The sequence below is a fragment of the Zygosaccharomyces rouxii genome (genome assembly GCF_000026365.1).
Source record: "Zygosaccharomyces rouxii strain CBS732 chromosome A complete sequence".
Taxonomy (NCBI): Eukaryota; Fungi; Ascomycota; class Saccharomycetes; order Saccharomycetales; family Saccharomycetaceae; genus Zygosaccharomyces; species Zygosaccharomyces rouxii.
The window spans coordinates 46,411-68,164 of NC_012990.1; the positions used below are offsets into that span (position 1 = coordinate 46,411).

Sequence of the window (21,754 nt, forward strand, 5' to 3'; positions counted from 1 at the left end):
AAGGTATAGTACAAGAGATGGGAAGCTATAGAGAATACTATGTATGCTTGCAAAGTGAGGTCTCTTATTAAGACTACAGTGAGGGGGAGGAGAAGTTATAAAGGATTCAAGAGACATTTTTTTCCCATCTTGCGTTACCTACTCAGAGCTCTCGTACCACACTCAAATATCCTCCCTCCCCCGTAATTTTTATGGGCTTGAGCCTTGATGCAGTAGTACTTGAGTTGTAGACTATGGCTCACCAGTTCAGCATTCTTTGTAGATACGGCCCTTCGACTCTTTAACTGTGAATCTTTCACTTAACATGCAATTGACATGGAACGCTCTGTTGAAATTTAAACACTTATCAATACATTAAACACTAAAAAGATACAAAAGTTGACAAACGCAAGCTATTGTTCGCCAGTTATGAGTGCGTATGCTGCTAATCATTCACCTACACCTCACAGTGTGACGGATACCTCCATACCAGGTGTTCCTAGCGGCGGTGGTGAAGATGAAGTTGACATGAATAACATGTTTATGCAACTAGTTCCTCAACCGATTAGAGTCACTAGAAATCAATCGAATGGGGTTGCAGCAAGCAAATCGTTGCAGTTCTCTCTAGCAAACTTGAACGTTTTCCAAAATTTGCCAAAGGAGACTTCTCGTGGTGTTGATGATTTGACTAGAATGAAGATGGCAATCCTAAGTGGTATACCAGAGGAAGTTAAATGGGCACTCAAGAAATATTTAGCTTACAGTAATAAGGCTCCTTACATGATTAGTCTCAAGGATTTGCCCAATCTTTTGCCCCTTTTCACTAATTTCATTCAGGATATGGAGCCATTGGTTGAAAAGTTTAATACGCCAGTATTGGGTGATGTTAAATGCATGGAAAAATTGCAGACTGGTTTGAACAGTCTGCTAATTGTAAGGAATTTGGCTCAGGATACGGATTCCGTCCAAGTACTAGTGTCAGACACGACAATCAAAAATTTTATTCTTTTCGTTCTACAAAAATTCGAATTAGTAGCAGATGGTGATTCAAGCTGGCAGATTTATGACTCTAATGTTTCGTTCTTTAGTGAGCTCTGTCACTATGCATTGGATCTAATGGAGGCTATTTCCTCTTACATTGCACCTGCAAAGAAGGATGATTTGTATTTCCAAACTTTGGTCTCTGTGTTGAATTACACAAAGGACCGTTACATGGTGATTTCTATCCTTAGATCTCTTTCACGTCTATTGGTGAGATCGAAAGCTGATGAGGAAAGTGCTGCTGATAATTTAGACGAAAGGACCTTATCGCTAATCGTCTCATTTTTGATTGTGGAGTGCGATAGTGAATTAATCATCGCATCGCTGGATTTCTTGTATCAATACATTTTACCTGGTGCTCAAAGAATTTCAATTCTTTTGGATGATCCTCACAGATTTGCTACTCTAGGTGCAGTGTTACCAAGATTATTGACTTATAACATTAAGGAACCAGAATATGATGTGTTAGAGAATTTTGAAGTTAAATTAGTGAAAAGATTAAGACCACCTGCACCTAGTAGTGCTCCAGACTTGCCGCCATCTTTGTTCGAACAATTGTTGGCATTGAATGAACCTATGAGATCGACAGCCTGGTTAAGGTGTTGTTTCCAGCCCGTAGTTGATGCAGAATTTACTCAGATAAGTCTTTGGAGAGCTTATGAATCAAAATTTGCCCAACCCGTTCGTGAATCTGGGAGAAAATTGTTACCAGCGGTAGAATTTATCAAGAATGTATCCAATGCCTTTAGCGAGGCATCTGCTATGGTTATTACCGATTCTACTACAGGTAAGAAAAGATTCGTTATGAAGGGAATTCAACCAAGGCCGAAAGCCTTGAGTATCAATGAAGGTGAATACGCTGCAAAAAACTCCTTGCCACCATTACAATCAAAGTTTTTGGATGATTCTTCGAACATCACACCAGCAAGACAGGAAGAATTACCAGATATTAAGTTTCCTACAAAATTATCTGAAGTCTCTAAGGCAACTTCGACGTTTCTCTGTTTACTCTCTAATGAATCAAGTGGTCCCGGTGTGGATTTCTGCAGAGTCATCAAGCCAGTGGTGTTGCATAAACTTGCTGATATTCCACCTTTGAGTTATGCCCTTTCGGAGTACATGGAGAATACGCCAGGAGTGTGATGATCAATGCTTAAAAATTGTAATTTTTGATAGATGTATGTACTATAGAAACCAACAAAGAACCAGTCAATTTGGGGTGAGGCTAATAAAGTCATATTATATTATATTATGACACAATAGCCTATGAATAAAGAAAAAGGCTAATAAGAAAAAAGATTTTAAAAAAAAAATTAAATAAAAAAAACAGTCGACCCACATGTACTAGATCAACTTCTCTTAATCGTAATCATCATCATATAAAAGTAAAAAACTAAAAAAATCTCGTATTTCAAATATGTTTATCATGAACCCTAACGGGCAGCTTTTTGAATAGGTTAATGTGCCCAATTTATTGTTTATTCCACATGTTGCAATAAGATCCTTAATCCAAAACGTAATCATAGCATTAATAATAATAATTCAAAGTTTGTTTTCATTCATTACCGATTTAAATCTGCGAATTTTGTCCACAGCTTCTGAATCCTCTTTATTTGCATAAAAATTCTCAATCTCATTAGTTAGCTCCAATAAACTGTCCGAATTGTAATGGAACATCAAATCGTTTTCCAGATAAAGTGACTGAGCGCTTGGGTTCAAATATATGCTCTCCACCATATTGTTGAAAAGTGTATCAATAGCGTACGGGTTGACATTTTGCCAGATATCCAATAACTTCTTCATGTCATTCAACGTTACAAAAGGTTGTTTTAAGAATACCTTGAACCTGAAAAAGTTTTGTAATTTCAATAAGAACTCATCCCTAATATCTTCATTTTCAACATCAACAAAATTAATGGCATCTTGAATATTATTCAACATTTGTTCCAACAGTTCAGCTTTAACAGCAGATTTCGCACTTTCACCGACATTGAATGGTTCCGTATGGGAAACAATGTCATATAGCGCAAGCATGCCGCTGAAGGTTGATTGAGTTGATAAGAGATTTGCTAATTGTAAAGTGTTCTCGGGAGCATCGTAGTATCCAATTTCCCTAGTGAAACTCTGTAGGAAAAGACCAAACGTGTACAAATCCAAAGTCTTGTGTGGAGTTTTCGCATTTGCAGAATTGATTAAATGCACAGCTTCATCAACTTGCCCATTATTGATCAAGTATTCACTTTGGATGTCTATAGAGCTAGACCCAAGGTGATCCTTGAATTTTTCGAACAACTGATTATACTGCGTATATTCACCACATCGTATGCATGATTTTAGTAGAATTTCCATGTCTAAAACCGGGCAGCTCTTGTTGAACTGGAGTATAGTTTCGTAATCTTTCAACTGGTATAATTGACTGTAGATGTATTCAATAGAAGCCTTGTATTCTGCCTGCACTGCAATACTCATAAACGCCTTTGGGAAATCAGTAACTTCAATCCACTTGTAAATGTCAGCGTTTTTGGCTAATCTCAATAAAGATTCATCTTTCAAGAAAGGTAGAATTTGGGAACTGAATTGTGGGTTTAATAGTACAAGGTCCTGTAACTTATCATGAGGAGCTCTAATTACTGTCAGATTTGTCAAATATTTTTGCTCCTCTTTATCAGGGCACAACTCCAAACTGGATTTGATGATATGACTATCGACAAACTTAGCAGATATTAGTTCTTTGTAGGTATCGTAATCAAAACAATAGCCCTCCAACAGTAGCTTCTGATACTCTTTGATGCCTGTTCTGACTGAGTTTCTAATAACTGAACCCAATGAAAGATGGTAGGATTTATCCCAATCGCCTGGATGGTTATAAAATGCCATGACATCTTCTGCAACATTAGTTAGCTTTATGGCTTGTACCACAACACCAGGAACTTTAGCAGGATCCAAATTGAGTCTCTTGTAATTGGTTGCCAATTTGGAAAATCTCTCCATAGTTTTTTCTCTAAATTCTGCCAAAGAGTCATTGTCTAGTTCGCTGCAGTAAGTGTCAAAATCGTAAAGTTTAGTGATTAAAATGGCGTGTATTTCCATGTTGAAAGCATATTTGTCGATAGTTTGAGGCGATCCCCAAAGACTTGTCATACAACCGATGAGACCACCATAGTTCACCACTCTAGAATCGGATAGATTTAAATTACGACAAAGGTCCACGAAGAATTCCATTTCTGTGACTTTTTTTAGAATAACTTGGGAGGGGAAATGTTGAACAATACCATTTAAGAAGTCGTACTTCTCCACGTTACTGATTGATTCCGCGTCTTTTATCACATTACCTTGAGCTTTAACAAACCTTAACAAGTATTCATCGGGGCAACGAATCTCCTTCAGATAGGCAAAGATGAATGGGTACAATGCAGTATCAAATCTGAATTTTTTGATTATGGATTCTTCAATCAATTTCATAATGATTTCACTATCCTTTAGCTGCAATGAATAATCCATTAAAGAGCTTAAAACTGATTCCACACCCATTGGATAAAGTAAATATTCCGACAATTTATTTCTGTGATTACCTCTAAACTGGCATTTCATTGGATAGAGACATGAGTAGATTTTTTTGGTCAGTTTCCAATCTTCAAAACTGTTTGCCATTAATACCAGATAAAATTCATAGGAAAATTCCGGTACCCATTTCAATTTATGGAATTGAGCCCATAGATTGTAAGCTTTATGACAATTTAATTTGGATACCGATAGTAGGAAATTGGATAGTAATAGCGAAACGTTTTCTGAAGAACCTGACACATTTCTTAAATCCTGCATTAGTCTATCCAATAATTTTATGGCCAACTCCAATTCACCAGTTTCCACAAGTCCAGAGACTGTCATCGAATAAACCTCGAATTCACCTTCTTTCAACAGTGGATCTGAACTTAAGGCTAATCTGTACTCTTCATATAATGATTCAATTGCTCCGGGATCATTCATTGTCTTAGCATAAGATAATAATGCAACGTAGTAGAACGAATCTGACTTTGCATTTGAATTTTTATCGAGTATACGTTGAGCCTGAACGAGCGACATGTGACCCGGAAAAAGATTCATCGCCAACAAGGCGTGATCTAAAACTGATTTCGATAATAGGTGCGATCCACCACCAATAGTGTGAAATAATTCAGCCGCTATCTTGTAGAAGTCCACGCCATTAGAGTTATGAGTGACGTATGCGGCAATAGAAGCTTTGAAAAGACACTCTAGGACCGTATTATAGATCCTGTCAGATGGTTTCAACCGATTCATAATAAGATCTTGATAACAGGTAAGTAGTTCTGCGATTTTATAATCCAAATCATCGTTATCGAATTGACGTCTTGCCACTGAATCTAAAATTTGTTCGTAAACCTTTAGTGGTGGAATAATATCATTTCTCTTTAAAGCTTGATAAAGTGAGTTAATCGAATTTAAATCACCATTTTCATAACACTTATTGATTTGGTCGGTATGTGTTCTTAAAAATGTATCCTTATTAAGACAAGGTTCCTTATCCTCTTCCCAGGGGCTCATCGAATCGCGCTGCTTAGATAAAAACTGTTGATCCAATTGTGCTGGACGACCATTATCGACAACATTATCTTCTTTGGCAACGTTATCAGCTGCAACTTTTGCATCTTTCCCTGCCGGTACCACAGGCTGTGATTCCGGCGGTATTCTATAATGGGAGTGAATGTCACTTTCCTTGCGAGATGTATTTGTCGTTGAGTAATACCTCTGTGAAAGCGTATGATCTATGAATGCATCTTTGGCGCCTGTACGAAGAGAAAGTGTTGCTGTATTTTCACCCATACTTCTCCTGCGTAGAGCTGCAGGAGATCTGGTTTGGTGATGGCTCGAAATAGATGCAGATCTTTGCCTCCTACCATTGTAAGTATCAGTATTGCTACCCTTTGATTCACGCTGATGGGAATGTTGATTAACGTTACCGTTATTTTCATATTGCTCTCTCAATTGTTCCTCTCTTCTCTCATCTGCAGTTTCATAATCCTGTAAGACATCATCAACAATATTGAAATTGACATTAGCACCAATAACAGGATGTGGACCCAGATGCGGTAAATGTGATGGTGGTACAGCAGAATCAACAGCTACTAAGCCCTGGTTTTGACGTAGATATTGATACGAGCTGTCGAAAAAAGCTGTTGCAGGCTTTTGAGATGCACTGTGATAGCCCTTTGTATAGAATTTATATTTGAAGGACTTGAATGCCATTGCAGATATTATCGTATCTTGACTCCTTCAGTTTAAACCATGAAATAAATAAGAAGCGTTCACTTCAGTAACTAAAGAACACCAGTTATCTTATTCACAGATATCAACGTTCGAGCATGAAACCACGTCCTCACGTCTTGATTACCTAGATATTATGGTTCTTATTCTCGTAGTCAAATAGTACTCTTCTAATTGGTGATAATAATGATGAGTCGATTGAATCTTTTTTTTTTTTTCACTGGGGGAAGACACGTCGGTAGGTAAGATTAACCTATTAATAAGCGGTGGTGTAAGGGTATAGGTACCGATTCGGATAGCCGTATTCTTCCTTTTAAACTTTCGAAGAAAACCGCTCGGATGGCGGCGAAAAAAGTTTCTTTTCCTGTGGGGTGAAAAGAAATGCCATAAAATCCAATGCAGGGCAGTTAGAGTATATGTGGCAGTGGGCTAGTAGGGTTGAAAGTTGCAACGGCGTTAAGTTAGAGGTGTTGTGCAGTAGCCAATGTAGTGCCCTATTCTATGTTATACAATGCTACAATGGACGATATACTCTATTTTTACCCGTTGCTCGCTTCTCCCGGTCTTCCTTCACTCCGTTTGCCCCTCCCCCTCACCCAGACACCACCCCCGCGCTTTAATGTCCCGAGTATGAAATTGACCGTGGGGTCTGCAGCCGTGGTTGCTAGCGGATTAGCGTACCGCTCCTGAAGAATTAGAGACGGAAAGAGCGACGTGCCCGGGATCGGACATAGACACGGAGGTTAAGAAGACCGAATTATACTAGTCGTCCCGCATGGCACTATGGTAGGTGATTGACGTTAAAGCTAATTGATTTTAAAGAAAAAAAAAAAAAAAACCAGCTAGTAGCATAGTTGTATTATACAGCGAATATATTGCATATATCAAATATCACTATTCACTGTTTTACAGAATAGTTACGTCTAAATTTGTCATCGATCGAAGTTAAGTAGTAGGCGCCTGGTGCAACTAAATCGATTGAACCTTTTGGTTCGAAACTTTTCTTTAGATGGGCCTCTTCACGTAGATGAATAGCAGCTTCGTATTGTTCTGGAGTTTCCACTGCTCTTGAGTTCAATTTGTTATCCAAATCTAATAGCTTGTTAATGTGAGAAACGTCACCCACGACTTTCAAGGAGAATAATGATGCAGCTAACCCAGAACCGTAGGAAAATAGACCAACGCGCTTACCTTGTAATTTTTCGGAACCAACGTAATACAACAATGACGCTAGAGAAGCATAAAGGGAACCAGTGTACATGTTACCGGTGTTGGTTGGAACAATCAATGATGGTTGCACACGTTCTTGACACAATTGTTTGGTAGCACCAACAAATGTTTTTTCGATGGATTTATCTGTCAAAGACTTTTCATAGTCGACCTTGGCCAAATTAGAGTCGACTTCAGGGTACAATTCAGGTTTGGCGCGGAAATCGTCGTACAGAAGACGTGCATAAGATTTGGTAACCAATTTACATGTTGGCACGTGGAAAATGTTATAATCGAAATGATTCTTCACACCAATAGATTCTGGACTTAGTGGGTCCTTAGCTAAACCCCTGGCAATGGCTTTCTTAGAGTAAGAACGGTAAACTTGGTCAACAGCCTTCACGTAACATGTAAGGGAAAAGTGACCATCCACATAGGGGTACTCGCTGGTAAAATCTGGCTTGTAGAAATCGTAAGCATGTTCCATGTAACTAGCACGGACATTATCAAAGACAAGTGGTGCATCAGGACCAATCCATAATGCTACAGTACCGGCACCACCGGTTGGTCTGGCAGCACCCTTGTCGTAAATGGCAATATCACCACAGACAACAATGGCATCACGACCATCCCATGCGTTTGATTCAATCCAGTTAATAGAGTTGAAAAGGGCGTTGGTACCACCGTAACAAGCATTATATGTATCAATACCCTCCAAATCATTATTACCTTCAAATAGTTGGGTCAAGACAGTCTTGACAGCTTTTGCCTTATCTAGTAAAGTTTCAGTACCGACTTCCAAACGACCGACACTGTGAGGATCAATGCCGTAGTTCTTTAGTAGTCGGGAACAAACTGTCAAAGACATAGAATAAATATCTTCTCTATCGTTAACGTATGACATCTTGGTTTGACCCAATCCGATAGTATACTTACCAGCTGAGACGCCATCCTTCTTTTCCAATTCTTCTTGAGAAACACATTGTGAGGGAATGTAGATTTCAATACCTTTGATACCAACGTTCTGCGGCTTACCTGGATGTTGAACGGTCTTCTGTTTCTTAGTTTCTGTCATTATGGAAGAAAAAACCTTTTACCTTTTTTTATCTTCTTATTGGCGGGAAGCTCTTTTGTTCTCTTAAAAGATTCCCTAAATCTCTGTTGCTACACTTACCTTTATATAATCTGAGTTGAACTGTATTCCATGTTAATTTGACTTGTCCTATTTCTTTATTTGCAGCGTTGCCGCGCGTACAACGCGTCCAACAGCGCATTCTTATCGTTTAATTAAGGAAAATAAAAAAATAAGAAAAAATTTTAAACGAAACTGACTGCCCCGAATTCTGTGGAGTTTCTGTTTCTCCATTTTATATGTGCGCGTAGTGTAGCGGTTAATCATAGGGAAACTCCTCTTGTGTTCGAACCACACACGAAGTAATGATCGATCGAGTACATTCAATCTAACAATATTTCACTAACATTTGCATTTCTTCCACCATGATGTGCTCTAGTGAAAACTGCTAGAGCTTTATTTCGATATCTTGTTATCCTTAAATTATTACAACGTGCCCAATCACGTGTAGCGGTGGAACCATGAAAAATCCTTTTAAGGTCTATTCATATGTGTATATATTACAAACTTCATCTATCAAAGAAATCTCACCTCCTAGGGAGAAACCTAGTCCTCTTGAGAAAGATTTCCGCCATGGACGGTGATGAGAGTCCACATAGTGCTCTTCTAGCGTTGCCCGCAGAGATTTTAATCAATATTTTAAGCCATTTAGATGAGAAGGATTTATACGTCTTACAAGAGGTTTGCTCCAGATTAAGAAGATTGGTTAATGATGAAGAGTTGTGGAAGAATCTGTTCATATCGCAAATTCACACTAATTATTTTCCATCCTTTGCGCAGACCCCAAAATATAGTATCGAATATGTGGATCGTCAGCAGGGTTTGAGACAATGGGGTCATAATAGAGCTATTAAGACGAAGTATGTTATTGCACCATCGCCAAGGTTTGAAGTTCAGATAGAAAGTATGATATTTGATTATCCACGTTGTGCATGTTATAACGATGGTGTTATTACGGTAGTGCAACTGCATCAAAGGCGTAAGAAAGATCGTTTAGTCTATATTCCCTGTACTACACCTCAAGGTTGCTCTACTATGCATTTTAACATTAACTCCGCCGTATTTGGAAGATTCGACGGTAGGGTCTTTGGTAAATTGTTGAGTAATAAATCGTATCTGACCCCCGTGACAGAATTTAATGCAAGGCACACCCACTGCGTCACGGCGATAGCTGCGTCTTCATCACAAGATTTTTCAGAGGATTGGTGTGCAAGTGGATCAGCGAATGGTGAACTTATGTGGTGGTGTGAGACAAAATTAGTGAAAGATATCAGAGTCTCGAACAGACCCATTCAACGATTGGCTCTCTATAAGAATTGGACAATAGCATTAGATGACGACAGGATATACGTAATTCATGCCATGGATCAAGTTCATTCTTTGGCTCTTCCGAGAGTTCAAAATGAAGCTGGTGCTGAAGTCCCATTAAACGTTCAATTTCTGAAAGTCGATTTTGGTGCCAAGTGGTTGGTAATGGCAGACTTAAAGGGCCTATATGTGATAGCATTTGATCCCGAACAGAATTTTGGGCACACGAGATGTTTGCAAATACAGGAAGGTATATCTAATGTAGTAGCAGATGAATCTACATGTCGAAGAGAACAAAATTCCAATTTTGCTGGTGGTGATGGTTGTTTTATTGCAGTTATAACTGCAGATAATTCAGTCAAGGTAATTAATATTCGTGCACCGGGCAATGTCCTAAAAGTCAACACACATTTGCATTTTGATAAAGAGGTTCATACATGTCAAGTGACAAATTTGGTGGTAGTCTGTGCCCTGGCGGGTAGTTTGCAGATCTTTGATGCTGCCAGTGGTGAACTGGTAAAAGTTGTGCAAAAGACAGATAAGGATCCCCAGTTTCTAGGTCTCTCACAGGGGAGAATGGTAGTCGCCAGTCGGAACGTAATTCAATATTTGCAATATGTTCCAGAGGAGAGAATTAACAAAAACCGTACTGGCAGCAGTAGTAGGGGACAGAACATCAAATGGGAGAAAGAGGTCAGTTTAGGCATGGATATTTATGACGAAGAAGAACAGATAAGACAAGAAACCGCAGAAAGAAACCGGAAGCTATTGGAGGATTATGGAGGTGATATGAGTGAAGAGGAACTCCATCTGAGAATAGCGTTGATGGAATCTGAGTCCGTGGCCGAACGACCCGTCCAACAGGGACAGGAAGAGAATGACGATGCAGATGAAGAGCTCAGGAGAGCCTTAGAAGAATCTCGTCGTCAGCATGAACACGAAGAATTACTCAATAGCTTTGCTGATGATGACGATGATGATTTTAGAGATGCATTGGGACAATCTTTAGCGGCGGAAAGACGGCGTAATCCTAGGGCCAGGTTGCGCCATAATACACCTGAAAGTAGAACACACGAAGACACAAGCACCCATACGAATAATGACACCCAACAACAGTTAGACCAGCATCAACAGCAACAACAGCAACAGCAACAACAGCAACAACAGACAGACGATGAAGAGGCATTACAGTTAGCCATAGCACTTTCTTTAAGTGAGATGAGTTAACCTTACATAAAAGCATAATCAAAAAAAAGAGAAAAAAGTTTTTGGGCACCAAATACAATTATATGTAATGGAAATCAAAATAAGTGTATCGATTATCCGGTAGTGATGATATTAATGGTATATAGAATGTCTTCAGAATACAAAGACCTGGTCATTACCTTCGGATTCTTCACCGCTGAATCTCCAACCAATGTTGTTAGCCAACTCTAGAACTAGACTGTTCATATCAGGAGGACCGCAGATAAGTAACCTGTGATCAACAGATGGCGATGGCAAACATCTTTGCATCATTTCTTTTGTAACATAGCCTCTAAGACCTTTCCAATTGCTGGATGGTCTGTTAACCACGTAATTTACTTCGAAATGGGGATATTTATCCACCAACTCATCCAATTCATCCTTGAGCAAAATGTCATTTTCAGTTTCATTAGCATACAGCAGAGAAATTTTTGTTACATCTTCTGGTGTGGTGATAATTTCGTTCAAGACTTGTAGAATGGGGGTTATGCCGCTACCACCAGCTACTAGACCGATTGCTGTAGAGGAATTGCAGTAATAGTTTAGTTTACCAACTGGCCCCATAAAATCCACAGTTTTCCCAGGCTCTAAACCTGCAAAAAATTTAGAAACTTTGCCGTCGACATAAGATTTAACCATCAGGTCAAAATATCCAGGAGCATAACGAGGAGAAATTGGATGGTAAGGTCTTATTTCTTCAGTACCATTGATGAAAGCACGGGCCATTAGATGGTAGCCTGGTGGCAAATTCAAAGTTTCAACAGATGTGTTCAATTTAAATCTATAGATCGCAGTATTCTTGGAGACAATGGTTTTGTCCTCTAATTCCAATGGTGACCATCTATCAGAATAAATTGATCTTTTACGACTATAGGCAGCATAAGCTCTATAGGCCAGAAAAGAAAATAAAACAGGTAATGTGTACAGCAGTCTGTTCTCTCCTGACATGTACACCGTTATACTGATACCTGCAAGGAATAAACCAGTGGGAATATATATACCATGGACAGGTTCATCTAATATGTTTTTTCCAACTAAAACATCTGCCATCTTGATTCAAAACCTGAATATGTCGAGCCACTGTCTGTAATCAAAGCTCAACCAGTGGATTTTTACTCAAAACTCCCAGGTAACTTGATCTTCGATGACCTTTCTTTAGTAATGGTATTTTTTTTCACTTGTCCTTCCACATGTCGGCCTCTCCATTGTGAAAAACATAATAAAAATATACAGAAAATAATAACAGAATAATAGTAAAAAATAATTCTTACTTAAAGCTCTATAATCCTCAGTGATCCGCCTGTTCTATATCTTGCTCATCCACGATACCGTTACGGATACACCAATCTTTGTTTGCCAAGAAGACTCCATCTGGATCCTGTTCACGTCTTATTCTTTGCCAATTCTTCAAATCTTGGCCATACCACTTTCGTACGCTTTTAGCCATACCTCTCATTTCATAGTCATCGTACTCAGTTTCAGGCTTGTTCTGCTTTTCCAATAGAGAGGTCGACCCAATGAAGTTCTTGGCCCAGTGTGGTTTACCTTCGGCAGCGGCCATGGTATCTTCGAACAATGCATACCAGCGGCCCACGGCGGAGTTCCAGTGAAATGGTCTGTACATGGTAGCATTAATGTATAAAGTCAGTTGATTGTTAGTCACATCACTCAAAGGTGCATAGCGACAATGAGATGGGGTATTGTCCAAGTAAGGGCGCAAAGTGTTACCGTGAATAGGTCCTGGACTTGTGGAAGTACGGTCTTCCACATTAAGCGGTTTGTCTGGTGTAGTGGTATTAGAGCAGCGAACCTCAATGGGGACATGAACGTAGAATTCCTTATTTTGTGCTGCTTGCATGATAGAATGATCTAATGAACGTAAGACTTCAGGACCATTCTCTAAGGGGCACCCCCATTCATCAACAAATTGTGAGAAAAGACAGTCCATGTTTAATCCATCGACAGATTTGGAGACTTCCACTTCACCTTGACCAAAAGTTTCCACTTGACCGTATTGTCTGTGAAATACAAATCTTTCAATGTAGGGTGTTAGGGGGGAATAGATCTGCGTAGCCACCCAGAGGAGTGTTTCATAGAAGTATCTACCCACTAGAGTTCCCCACCAAGATTTTCTTGGTATGGTTACAGGCTCCTGGGTCTTGATCCCACGCCAGAGAATACATTTACGAGCGTAGGGATACCACCAAATTCTAATATATTCCGATGAAGTCCAAATGGTATCCCATTTATCAAGCAAAGTATCAAATTTGATCAATTCTTCAGTGGATCTTAAGTTGAACTTAGGTACTGCACGTATTGTTGCTTTGACAATAACACCTATTTTACCCAGTGATAATAAAGCAGCTTTAAAGACATCTGGTTGGTGTTCGGAATCCAAGAAAACCACGTCACCCTTACCATTGACAATAGTCAAGTTCACGTATTGTGAAGACACTAATCCATGGTAAGGTGACGACCCATGGGTACCGGTAGAGATGATTCCCCCTACACTTTGTTCAGAGATTGATCCTAAATTTTGAATAGCATAACCCTTTTGTTCCAAATATTCACTTAATTGATAAACCCTCATACCTGCTTCGACGGTAACATCAGCATATTTCTTCCTGGGATGTTCTTTCAATTCCAATACCTTATTGAATCGATCTAGATTCATTAACCATTCGTTTGTCATACACATATCACTAGGGGAGTGACCAGACCCCACGGTGACTAAGGTCTTCCTCTCCTGTCTAGCAGCCTTCACTACCTTCACAATTTCATCTACAGACGTTGGTTGGAAGTATAACTGCGATCTACATGAATAGATACCTGCCCAGTTTTTAAATACGAACCCCCTCCTGGGAGCTACGCTTAAAAAGTCGAAGAGCATTACCATCGCCGTCCTAGCTTCGAGGAATGTTAAAGGCTTAAGCTATTCAGTCACTAGTGATTTTTATTTTAGCAATTTTATACCATTGTTAATCTTGAGAAATTGCACCATGGCTTCGAATGGTGAGCATATCACGTGATGTAAAGAGGTATCAAGAGATGACTAGTTATTGACAAAGTCCGCCTCGAAGATTAATTAGAATAATCTCCTTTTCAATGGCCCTTTACTTTTGCCTCACAGCGATCCAGTAATTCTTGTCATTTTTGATCATCAACAGCTATTGGACATTTCGGACTCCGAAGCGATGAGCGATGAGCTTGATGAGTTCAAACAAAGCATTTGAACAAGTACTTTAATAAGAGTATGGGAAAATTGGCTGAAATATGTTGTCGGGTGGTTGCTCAAGAACTTAGCTGGCTTAGTTTTGCTGAGGCTAGATATATAATTGAGAATTTACCAAGTGCTCAATGTGTAGAACTCGTTTGGCAGCATTTATGTCAAAATATGAAAGATTCAAAAACTCTATATCTATTAATGCAAAACCACCCTTTAATCGCCGGAGAATTGGATTCTACAGGTTGGTATGGGCACAAAATTAGCTATCGTAGACAGTCGGTGCCGAATTTGGATCTTGTAGAATCGATAAGGTTCTTCAATACACTTGAAGGGCATGCCAATTATCAATTTCTTACCATTCTAGAATTACAGAACGATATGCCTGGATTAGAATCACTGGTAAATTTACCTTCGTTAGTGGAATTATCGGTAGCTGGTATCAGCAGGCCTGAACAGCTAGTAACATCGTGGCATAGAGCTTTAAAAGTGGATTCAAGGCGTTGGAGTCAATTAAAGGTACTAAATGTCCCTCAATTGACGAGTCCACGACTGTTTTTCGATTCTTGGCAATTGATACCTTCATTGCTCTGGATGGGTGTAAATTTAGACGGGAAGACCATTGGAAATATACCAAAATTAAATCAATTGGTTATAGAGGCTCCCATAAAGGCTCCTATGGAAATTTTATGTTGGCTACAGGAGTGGCAAACTATGGAAATCGATGGTAAAGTCATGATAGAGTTAGATGTAAATCCAAATCTTGTAATACCTTCTATACCAAGTTACTTCCCCTTGGAGGCTAGATTCTCGAAGCTACCTGGTACATATGGATACATGCGCCGATTGACAAATAAACGCACAGAAATCCCTGAACAAGATGAGGTTGAACGTCCAAAAACGAAACGACCAAAACATCGTGGAATCAGAAGGGGGGCTTCACTGCAACGGTTTTTCGGATGGGGAGGACTATAAACTAAGGTCATCTCGTCGGGGTATAAACGATATATAAATCAAAGGCATATTTTCTATATAGTAATTTTGATTTTGATTTTTTTTCTTATTCAAATTTAATCGAGGTGAGAATAAAGAGGAAGCCATTATAATAATTATGATGATGATAATAATAATAATTATTCGATGAGTGTAACGCCTTAGAAGTTTAGCGCTGTATTAAAATATAGTAAGACAAATAAAAATCACGGAAACCAAACAACAAAGGATAACAAAAAATCTTGAATTGAACTGAAATCGAGGATAAAAAAAAATTGATAAAAAAAATTTGAGCATAGGAATGATTAAAACTCTTCGTCAGCATAAGAGTCAGCACCAACCTCGATGTAGTCTCTCTCAAGAGCAGCTAAATCTTCTCTGGCTTCTGTGAATTCACCTTCTTCCATACCTTCACCAACATACCAGTGAACAAAGGCACGTTTAGAGTACATTAAGTCAAACTTCCTGTCAATACGTTTCCAAGCGTCAGCAATTGCAGTTGTGTTAGAAAGCATACAAACAGCTCTTTTAACCGAAGATAGTTGGGATGCTGGGGTAGCGGTAGGTGGTTCGTAACAAATACCAATTTTGAAACCCGTGGGGCACCAGTCCACCATTTGTACGGTCTTCTTATTTTTAACTTGCGAAACTGCATTCTGCACATCTCGTGTAACCACATCACCTCTGTACAAAAGACATGTAGCCATATATTTACCTGTTCTTGGATCACATTTGACCATTTGATTGCCCGGTTCAAAGCAAGCATTAGTAATCTCTGAGACAGAGTTAGCCTCGTGATAGGCCTTACTCTTAGACAAAATTGGTGCATAAGACACTAGGGGGAAGTGAATTCTTGGGTATGGAACCAAATTGGTTTGAAATTCGTTTAAATCGACGTTCAAAGAACCATCGAATCTTAGGGAAGCAGTGACCGATGACACCACTTGTGCAATCAAATTGTTCAAGTTAGCAAAGCTGGGGCGACCAATGTCCAAGTTCTTTTTACACATATCGTAAATGGCTTCATTATCCACCATGAAGGTACAATCTGCGTGTTCTAAAGTAGTATGGGTCGTTAAAACGGTATTATAAGGTTCCACCACAGATGTAGAGACTTGAGGTGCTGGATATACGGCAAATTCCAACTTAGACTTCTTACCATAATCAATGGATAATTGTTCTAGAAGTAAAGAACCTAGACCAGAACCTGTACCACCACCCAATGAGTGTGTAAATAGGAAACCCTGTAATCCATCACATTGATCGGAAATCTTTCTAATTCTATCCAAAATATCGTCCAATAATTCTCTACCCACGGTATAATGACCTCTTGCATAATTGTTTGCTGCATCCTCTTTACCGTTAATCAATTGTTCTGGATGGAAAAGATCCTTATAAGGACCAGTACGAACTTCGTCAATAACATTTGGCTCTAAATCTACGTAAACTGCACGAGGGACATATTTACCAGATCCAGTTTCGTAGAAAAAAGTGGAAAACCCTTCTTCACCACCTTTAGGCTTGGATAATCCCTCTTGTAGATACCCATCAGGTCTGATACCATGTTCTAGAGAATACAACTCCCAACAGGAGTTACCGATTTGACAACCAGCCTGACCGACTAAATTAAATTGAGTTAGTAACGCGTCTAATTAACAAGCTTATACTTGATGGATGGGAAGAAGAGTTTGGTTCCATCCCAATTCATCATTATTGCAACACATACCGTTGATACTAATAACTTCACGCATATTCTATATGGCTCAGTCCGCTTATAAAGGTCCTTCCAAGCTTCCAGAGCTGGTTCTTGTTGTTCTTGAAGTGGTTGGTTTAGTGATCAATCCGCGAGATCTGTGGCAATTCGGACCTTGTTTACTTTATGTCCACAAAAAGAAGGTGGATCAAAACACCGGGTAACATCAGTATAGTGGTCGCTCTGTACGAATTGTTATTCTTCGCACAAGACCTAAACCGGCATACCCCGATAGTTCGATTAGCCGCCGATGTTTTGTCCCTGTAAATACCTTGGTAGACGTACATCTTTGATACGGATAAATATGATTTTGTTATTCCTTAAGTTTATCTGAACTAAGAATGGGATAACAATATATTTTATTTAGTAAGATGAAAATAATTCGAATCATAGATTTAGAATGTGAACTTGTTAAATGCTGACTCCAAAATGAATAATATGAGCATTGACGTAGCAATTCATTATGGAAAAATGCCTGCTATCTCTTTTTTTCTTTCTTAAGTTTTACCTCTCTTTATAGGATTCTATATTTTATATTTTGTAATTCAAACTATGCTTTGAGCGTTAAATGATATAATATGTTACATGAGCGACCGTATTCAATAAGAACAAATATTTATTTAGAGTGTAATAATAATAATAATTTACAAATGGAGAAGTGAAGGATCAATAATGATGTTTCTATCGTTACACTTGCTCCATTGTAGAAGAGGCAGTATCACTATTCGTACTGCTTTGTGAAGGGACATTCCTGTACTTAGAAGGATCAATTTCATCATGATATTTCTCTGAGACTTCTTCTAGAGTCATTCTCTTGGTTTCTGGAATCAAAAGTGACACTAAGAGACCAAGTAACATGAAAAGAGCAAAAATTTCCATAACATGGTTCAACCAGCAGTTCGTTGGTTTGTTATCCTTTGCACAATTATGGTTAATCAAAGTACCTAGAGCAGTTTGAGCAATGATGGCACCAACCTTACCAGCAGCAGCAGAGAGACCATGGGCTGTAGATCTGTATCTCGTTGGGAAAATTTCACCTGGAATCAAAAAGGTAGTAGTGTTAGGACCAAAGTTTTGGAAGAATTCGCAAATGATGTAAAGACCCAATAATTCTTTACCACTCAAATTATGATAATCAAACCCAATGATACAGAAAATGACAGTTAAAATGAAAAATCCAAATAATTGAATTGGCTTTCTACCGATAATATCAACGGTGAAAACGGTAAACCAGTAACCAGGTAAAGAACCACCGCAGATTAAGATCAAGTTACCAACAGCAGTATCGTGAAGCTTTTGATAAATAGATCCCTTACCAGAATAACCAATAGCATTTAAAATGACAGCTGTGTTTAAATTCAACCCGTAAACTGCAACATCCAAACAGAACCAAGAAAAGGCAGTACCGAACAGAATTTTACCATATTTCCATTGACCAAAATGGTGGCAGAAATCCTTAAAGGATGCCTTTGGTAGAGCGTTCTCAACGGGAACATCAACTCTGACAGGTGCTTCGGAAGAATCTGAAATTCCTTCGTAAGGGTGCTCTTGAGCGGCAGCTACAACAGCAGTAGGGTTTCTCTGCAAACGTTCAATATCATTTTGAGCAGCTTCACCTTGAGTACCAGACACAAATTTCGAGGCATCTGCAACACCTCTAGCAGCATCAAATTCCACATCAAGGGTATAACGAGGAGATTCAGGGATAGTTAAACGGAAGTAAAGAGCGATACAACCTGGAACACATCCCATACCGATCAAAATTCTCCACATTTGATCACATGCTCGTTTACAACTTGGACCACAGGTACTACCACTTTTAGCGGCTTTCAAATCATCCTTGTAACCTTCTACAAGAATCAATGCAACTATACCTGCAGCCACTTGGCCGAATGCTTGATTAGCAAAGACAGCACTCATAATCGCACCTCTCCACTTAGTAGTAGAAAATTCCGAAGTAATAATGGAAGACAATGGATAATCACCACCAATACCAATACCCATGATGATACGGAAAAAAGTCATAATTGCAGTAAAGTTCACCGCTGGTGAAGCCCCGATAACACACTGCATAATACATGCAGCTATCATGATAATTAACTCAACACCGTAAATCTTCTTACGTCCCAAAACATCAGCTAATATACCAAACCCGAATTGACCAATAACCGTACCGACAGATGTCGAAACCTTCAAAAGAGTTTCACTAGACGATGGAATGTTACCATCCTTCCAATACACATAAGTCATCATGCTAACACCCAAGTTAATCGCAAAAATATCATAGGAATCTGTTAGAAATCCTACACCCGCTACCATGATGGCACGAATATGGTACCAACCAAAGGAAGCTTCATCGATTTTTTGTAATGCCAATCTACGCCTTTCCAATGGGTCTTCAATATGTGCAAAATCATTAATGTAGTTATGGAAAGCGGCGTTACCACCCGTTGTCATATTCTTGGCTGTTTCCTCGACATGAATATCCTCTTTTTCTGACATTCTTCCAGAGTTTATGTTATTAGTTGTTATTACTATTAAAAAGCCTGCTTCTTGTTGGTTGCTTTCCTATGAATCAAAGCTAAACCAAATCATACCAAGCTGAAGATCTATACCAGTCTCTTGCACCTTTTATACCAATCCTCTTGTAAATCTCTTCAAAAGACACCATTAATTATCAACGTGGGCCCATATGCCCCGCTCCCTACTATTGCATCCTTTCATTATTACTTACAGCATGCCCAAGGCCATATGCCACTATCATTTCAAATTAGCTAATTCTGCCATACTTTGGCACAGAAACCCTGTTGCCTGGGACTAATTAACCTAGCACGCCCCTCGTGGCCATCAGAAAAATAATTAGACACTAATCTTCAGCCGCACGATGAGTGCGTACAACAACAATTCTTCCACGACCGTAGTGGCAAGAATGACCATTCGATGCGTTCATAGACATCATTAGCCATGTTGTTCGGACATGATTATTACCCACATTCTTCCTCTCTTTTCATTACTTTGATTGCTGTTGCGCGAACTTATACCGAAAGGGAATCCCACGTGGAGAAGACTAAGTTGAAAAAAGAATCATTCGTAATAATTACTACGATAACCGTCGATAGTAGCGATATTTCATTCTTCGAACGATTAGCGGCAAAGTAATGAACTCTATCTGAATAAAATATGGTGAAAGAAACTAATTGTATATAAGAAACATAAAAAAAAAAAAAGAAAGATTAGAGTCCGACATTGTTCACTTGGCGTAGAAGTAAATCGCTGAGACAATAGTTAATAAAACCGTCAACGCCATATTAAATTTGTACTCCTCGTTTTGTTCGATTGGAAGTATTTTTTCGTCTTGCTTGAAACGTTCTTGTGCCTTGGTATAGTAAATCGTTTCCTTTGGTTTGGCACCATTTGGTAATTTGTCCTGGTACATCTCCTCGATATGTTGTTCGATTCTGGCAACCTGAATGTTAACTTTTAGATAATTTGGATCCTGCACTGGTACACGCGATTTGATATCACGCACGTAGTGACGGAAAATTGAGAGGCATCCATGCAAGGTATGACTCTTTAGGATTAACTCACACGTAGTACCCTTACGAATTTTAACCCTATCTGTCAACACTTTTTCATTATTGAAGACGAGCGCTAAGGTGGCTATAGCCATAACTTGGGGAATAGCGCAGAATTGAAACGTGGATTGTTCGTTAATTGATGAAAGGTAAGTGAAAACGTCTATCACATGAGAAAGGGCATTTAGCACCAATTCATTAATACAGCTTAGACCATTTTGTGCATTGCGTGGATCACCTAAATCAGGCAATTTTTCAGCGTATTTGGACCAAATTTCACGTGGCCAAAACGATCTACCATCACCCAAATCCTCCGCGTAATCTCTAATGATATTTGTCTTTTGTAAGAAAAGACCCATACTTTCGTACAGTTGTGGATTGGCGTCCAAATCAGGCGTACCAAACCCAGCCTCTACGATCAAATGAGTCAAACCTTCACCAACCAGTCCGGCGACGTAATGACAGTAAAGATCGTAGTCCTTAACAGTTTGGACACCTTGCAAGTTGAACTGTTCATCCAATATATAGTCTGCCATACCATTACCCATCTTGACAGTAATATCTTGAATCACTTGGCGGTATTTTGGGCGCAATTCATGGTATTGGTGTAGGATACAGGGGAATTCCACCAAAACTTTGCGATCTTTCTCCTCAGGTGAGTTACCATCAAATGACCAGTCCCTGGTATCCAGTTTTTCTGCAAACGAACGTAAAACCTTAACCTTTAGCTGGGGTTCGATGGTCATATCATCTTCAACAGTGTCTAACGCTCTAAGAATCAAATAAAACAGCATGACAGCATCACGTAGTTCAGGGTTCAACTCTTGAATGACGGCTGCAAAAGATCTTGAAGTTGCTTTCAACAATTCATAACATCTCGTCAATTCCGGGGAAGCGATATCTCGAGGAGCGTATAACGGTTGTCTAATGAATTTTAGCTTTAGTGCAGATTTTAATTCTACTGGATGTGATAGCAATTCTAACGCCTTAACCATGACGATTGACTCAAATTA

The 21,754-nt window shown here is 39.1% G+C and overlaps 10 protein-coding genes across 10 annotated transcripts; 3 read left to right on the plus strand and 7 right to left on the minus strand.

The window, feature by feature from the left end:
- Nucleotides 1-408: 408 nt before the first annotated feature.
- Nucleotides 409-2,163, plus strand: RSC9 (Rsc9p; the record flags this gene model as incomplete). Its single annotated transcript, XM_002494361.1, has 1 exon — nucleotides 409-2,163. One exon carries the CDS (start codon nucleotides 409-411, stop codon nucleotides 2,161-2,163), a length of 1,755 nt encoding a protein of 584 aa, XP_002494406.1.
- Nucleotides 2,164-2,562: 399 nt separating this feature from the next.
- RPM2 (ribonuclease P) lies at nucleotides 2,563-6,285 on the minus strand (the record flags this gene model as incomplete). The annotated part of the gene is made up of 1 exon (XM_002494362.1): nucleotides 2,563-6,285. The coding sequence occupies one exon, from the start codon at nucleotides 6,283-6,285 to the stop codon at nucleotides 2,563-2,565; it is 3,723 nt and encodes a 1,240-aa protein (XP_002494407.1).
- A 916-nt stretch (nucleotides 6,286-7,201) lies between these two features.
- Nucleotides 7,202-8,587, minus strand: ERG13 (hydroxymethylglutaryl-CoA synthase; the record flags this gene model as incomplete). The annotated part of the gene is made up of 1 exon (XM_002494363.1): nucleotides 7,202-8,587. The coding sequence occupies one exon, from the start codon at nucleotides 8,585-8,587 to the stop codon at nucleotides 7,202-7,204; it is 1,386 nt and encodes a 461-aa protein (XP_002494408.1).
- A 546-nt stretch (nucleotides 8,588-9,133) lies between these two features.
- On the plus strand, nucleotides 9,134-11,179 carry UFO1 (SCF ubiquitin ligase complex subunit UFO1; the record flags this gene model as incomplete). The annotated part of the gene is made up of 1 exon (XM_002494364.1): nucleotides 9,134-11,179. One exon carries the CDS (start codon nucleotides 9,134-9,136, stop codon nucleotides 11,177-11,179), a length of 2,046 nt encoding a protein of 681 aa, XP_002494409.1.
- A 132-nt stretch (nucleotides 11,180-11,311) lies between these two features.
- On the minus strand, nucleotides 11,312-12,247 carry ZYRO0A00814g (cytochrome b5 reductase family protein; the record flags this gene model as incomplete). The annotated part of the gene is made up of 1 exon (XM_002494365.1): nucleotides 11,312-12,247. One exon carries the CDS (start codon nucleotides 12,245-12,247, stop codon nucleotides 11,312-11,314), a length of 936 nt encoding a protein of 311 aa, XP_002494410.1.
- Nucleotides 12,248-12,485: 238 nt separating this feature from the next.
- Nucleotides 12,486-14,093, minus strand: ALO1 (D-arabinono-1,4-lactone oxidase; the record flags this gene model as incomplete). Its single annotated transcript, XM_002494366.1, has 1 exon — nucleotides 12,486-14,093. The coding sequence occupies one exon, from the start codon at nucleotides 14,091-14,093 to the stop codon at nucleotides 12,486-12,488; it is 1,608 nt and encodes a 535-aa protein (XP_002494411.1).
- Nucleotides 14,094-14,450: 357 nt separating this feature from the next.
- ZYRO0A00858g (uncharacterized protein) lies at nucleotides 14,451-15,395 on the plus strand (the record flags this gene model as incomplete). Its single annotated transcript, XM_002494367.1, has 1 exon — nucleotides 14,451-15,395. The coding sequence occupies one exon, from the start codon at nucleotides 14,451-14,453 to the stop codon at nucleotides 15,393-15,395; it is 945 nt and encodes a 314-aa protein (XP_002494412.1).
- Nucleotides 15,396-15,718: 323 nt separating this feature from the next.
- Nucleotides 15,719-17,164, minus strand: TUB3 (alpha-tubulin TUB3; the record flags this gene model as incomplete). The annotated part of the gene is made up of 2 exons (XM_002494368.1): nucleotides 15,719-17,034; nucleotides 17,140-17,164. 2 exons carry the CDS (start codon nucleotides 17,162-17,164, stop codon nucleotides 15,719-15,721), a joined length of 1,341 nt encoding a protein of 446 aa, XP_002494413.1.
- A 689-nt stretch (nucleotides 17,165-17,853) lies between these two features.
- Nucleotides 17,854-19,668, minus strand: PHO84 (phosphate transporter PHO84; the record flags this gene model as incomplete). The annotated part of the gene is made up of 1 exon (XM_002494369.1): nucleotides 17,854-19,668. The coding sequence occupies one exon, from the start codon at nucleotides 19,666-19,668 to the stop codon at nucleotides 17,854-17,856; it is 1,815 nt and encodes a 604-aa protein (XP_002494414.1).
- A 748-nt stretch (nucleotides 19,669-20,416) lies between these two features.
- Nucleotides 20,417-21,736, minus strand: ERG9 (bifunctional farnesyl-diphosphate farnesyltransferase/squalene synthase; the record flags this gene model as incomplete). Its single annotated transcript, XM_002494370.1, has 1 exon — nucleotides 20,417-21,736. One exon carries the CDS (start codon nucleotides 21,734-21,736, stop codon nucleotides 20,417-20,419), a length of 1,320 nt encoding a protein of 439 aa, XP_002494415.1.
- Between the last annotated feature and the right edge of the window lie 18 nt (nucleotides 21,737-21,754).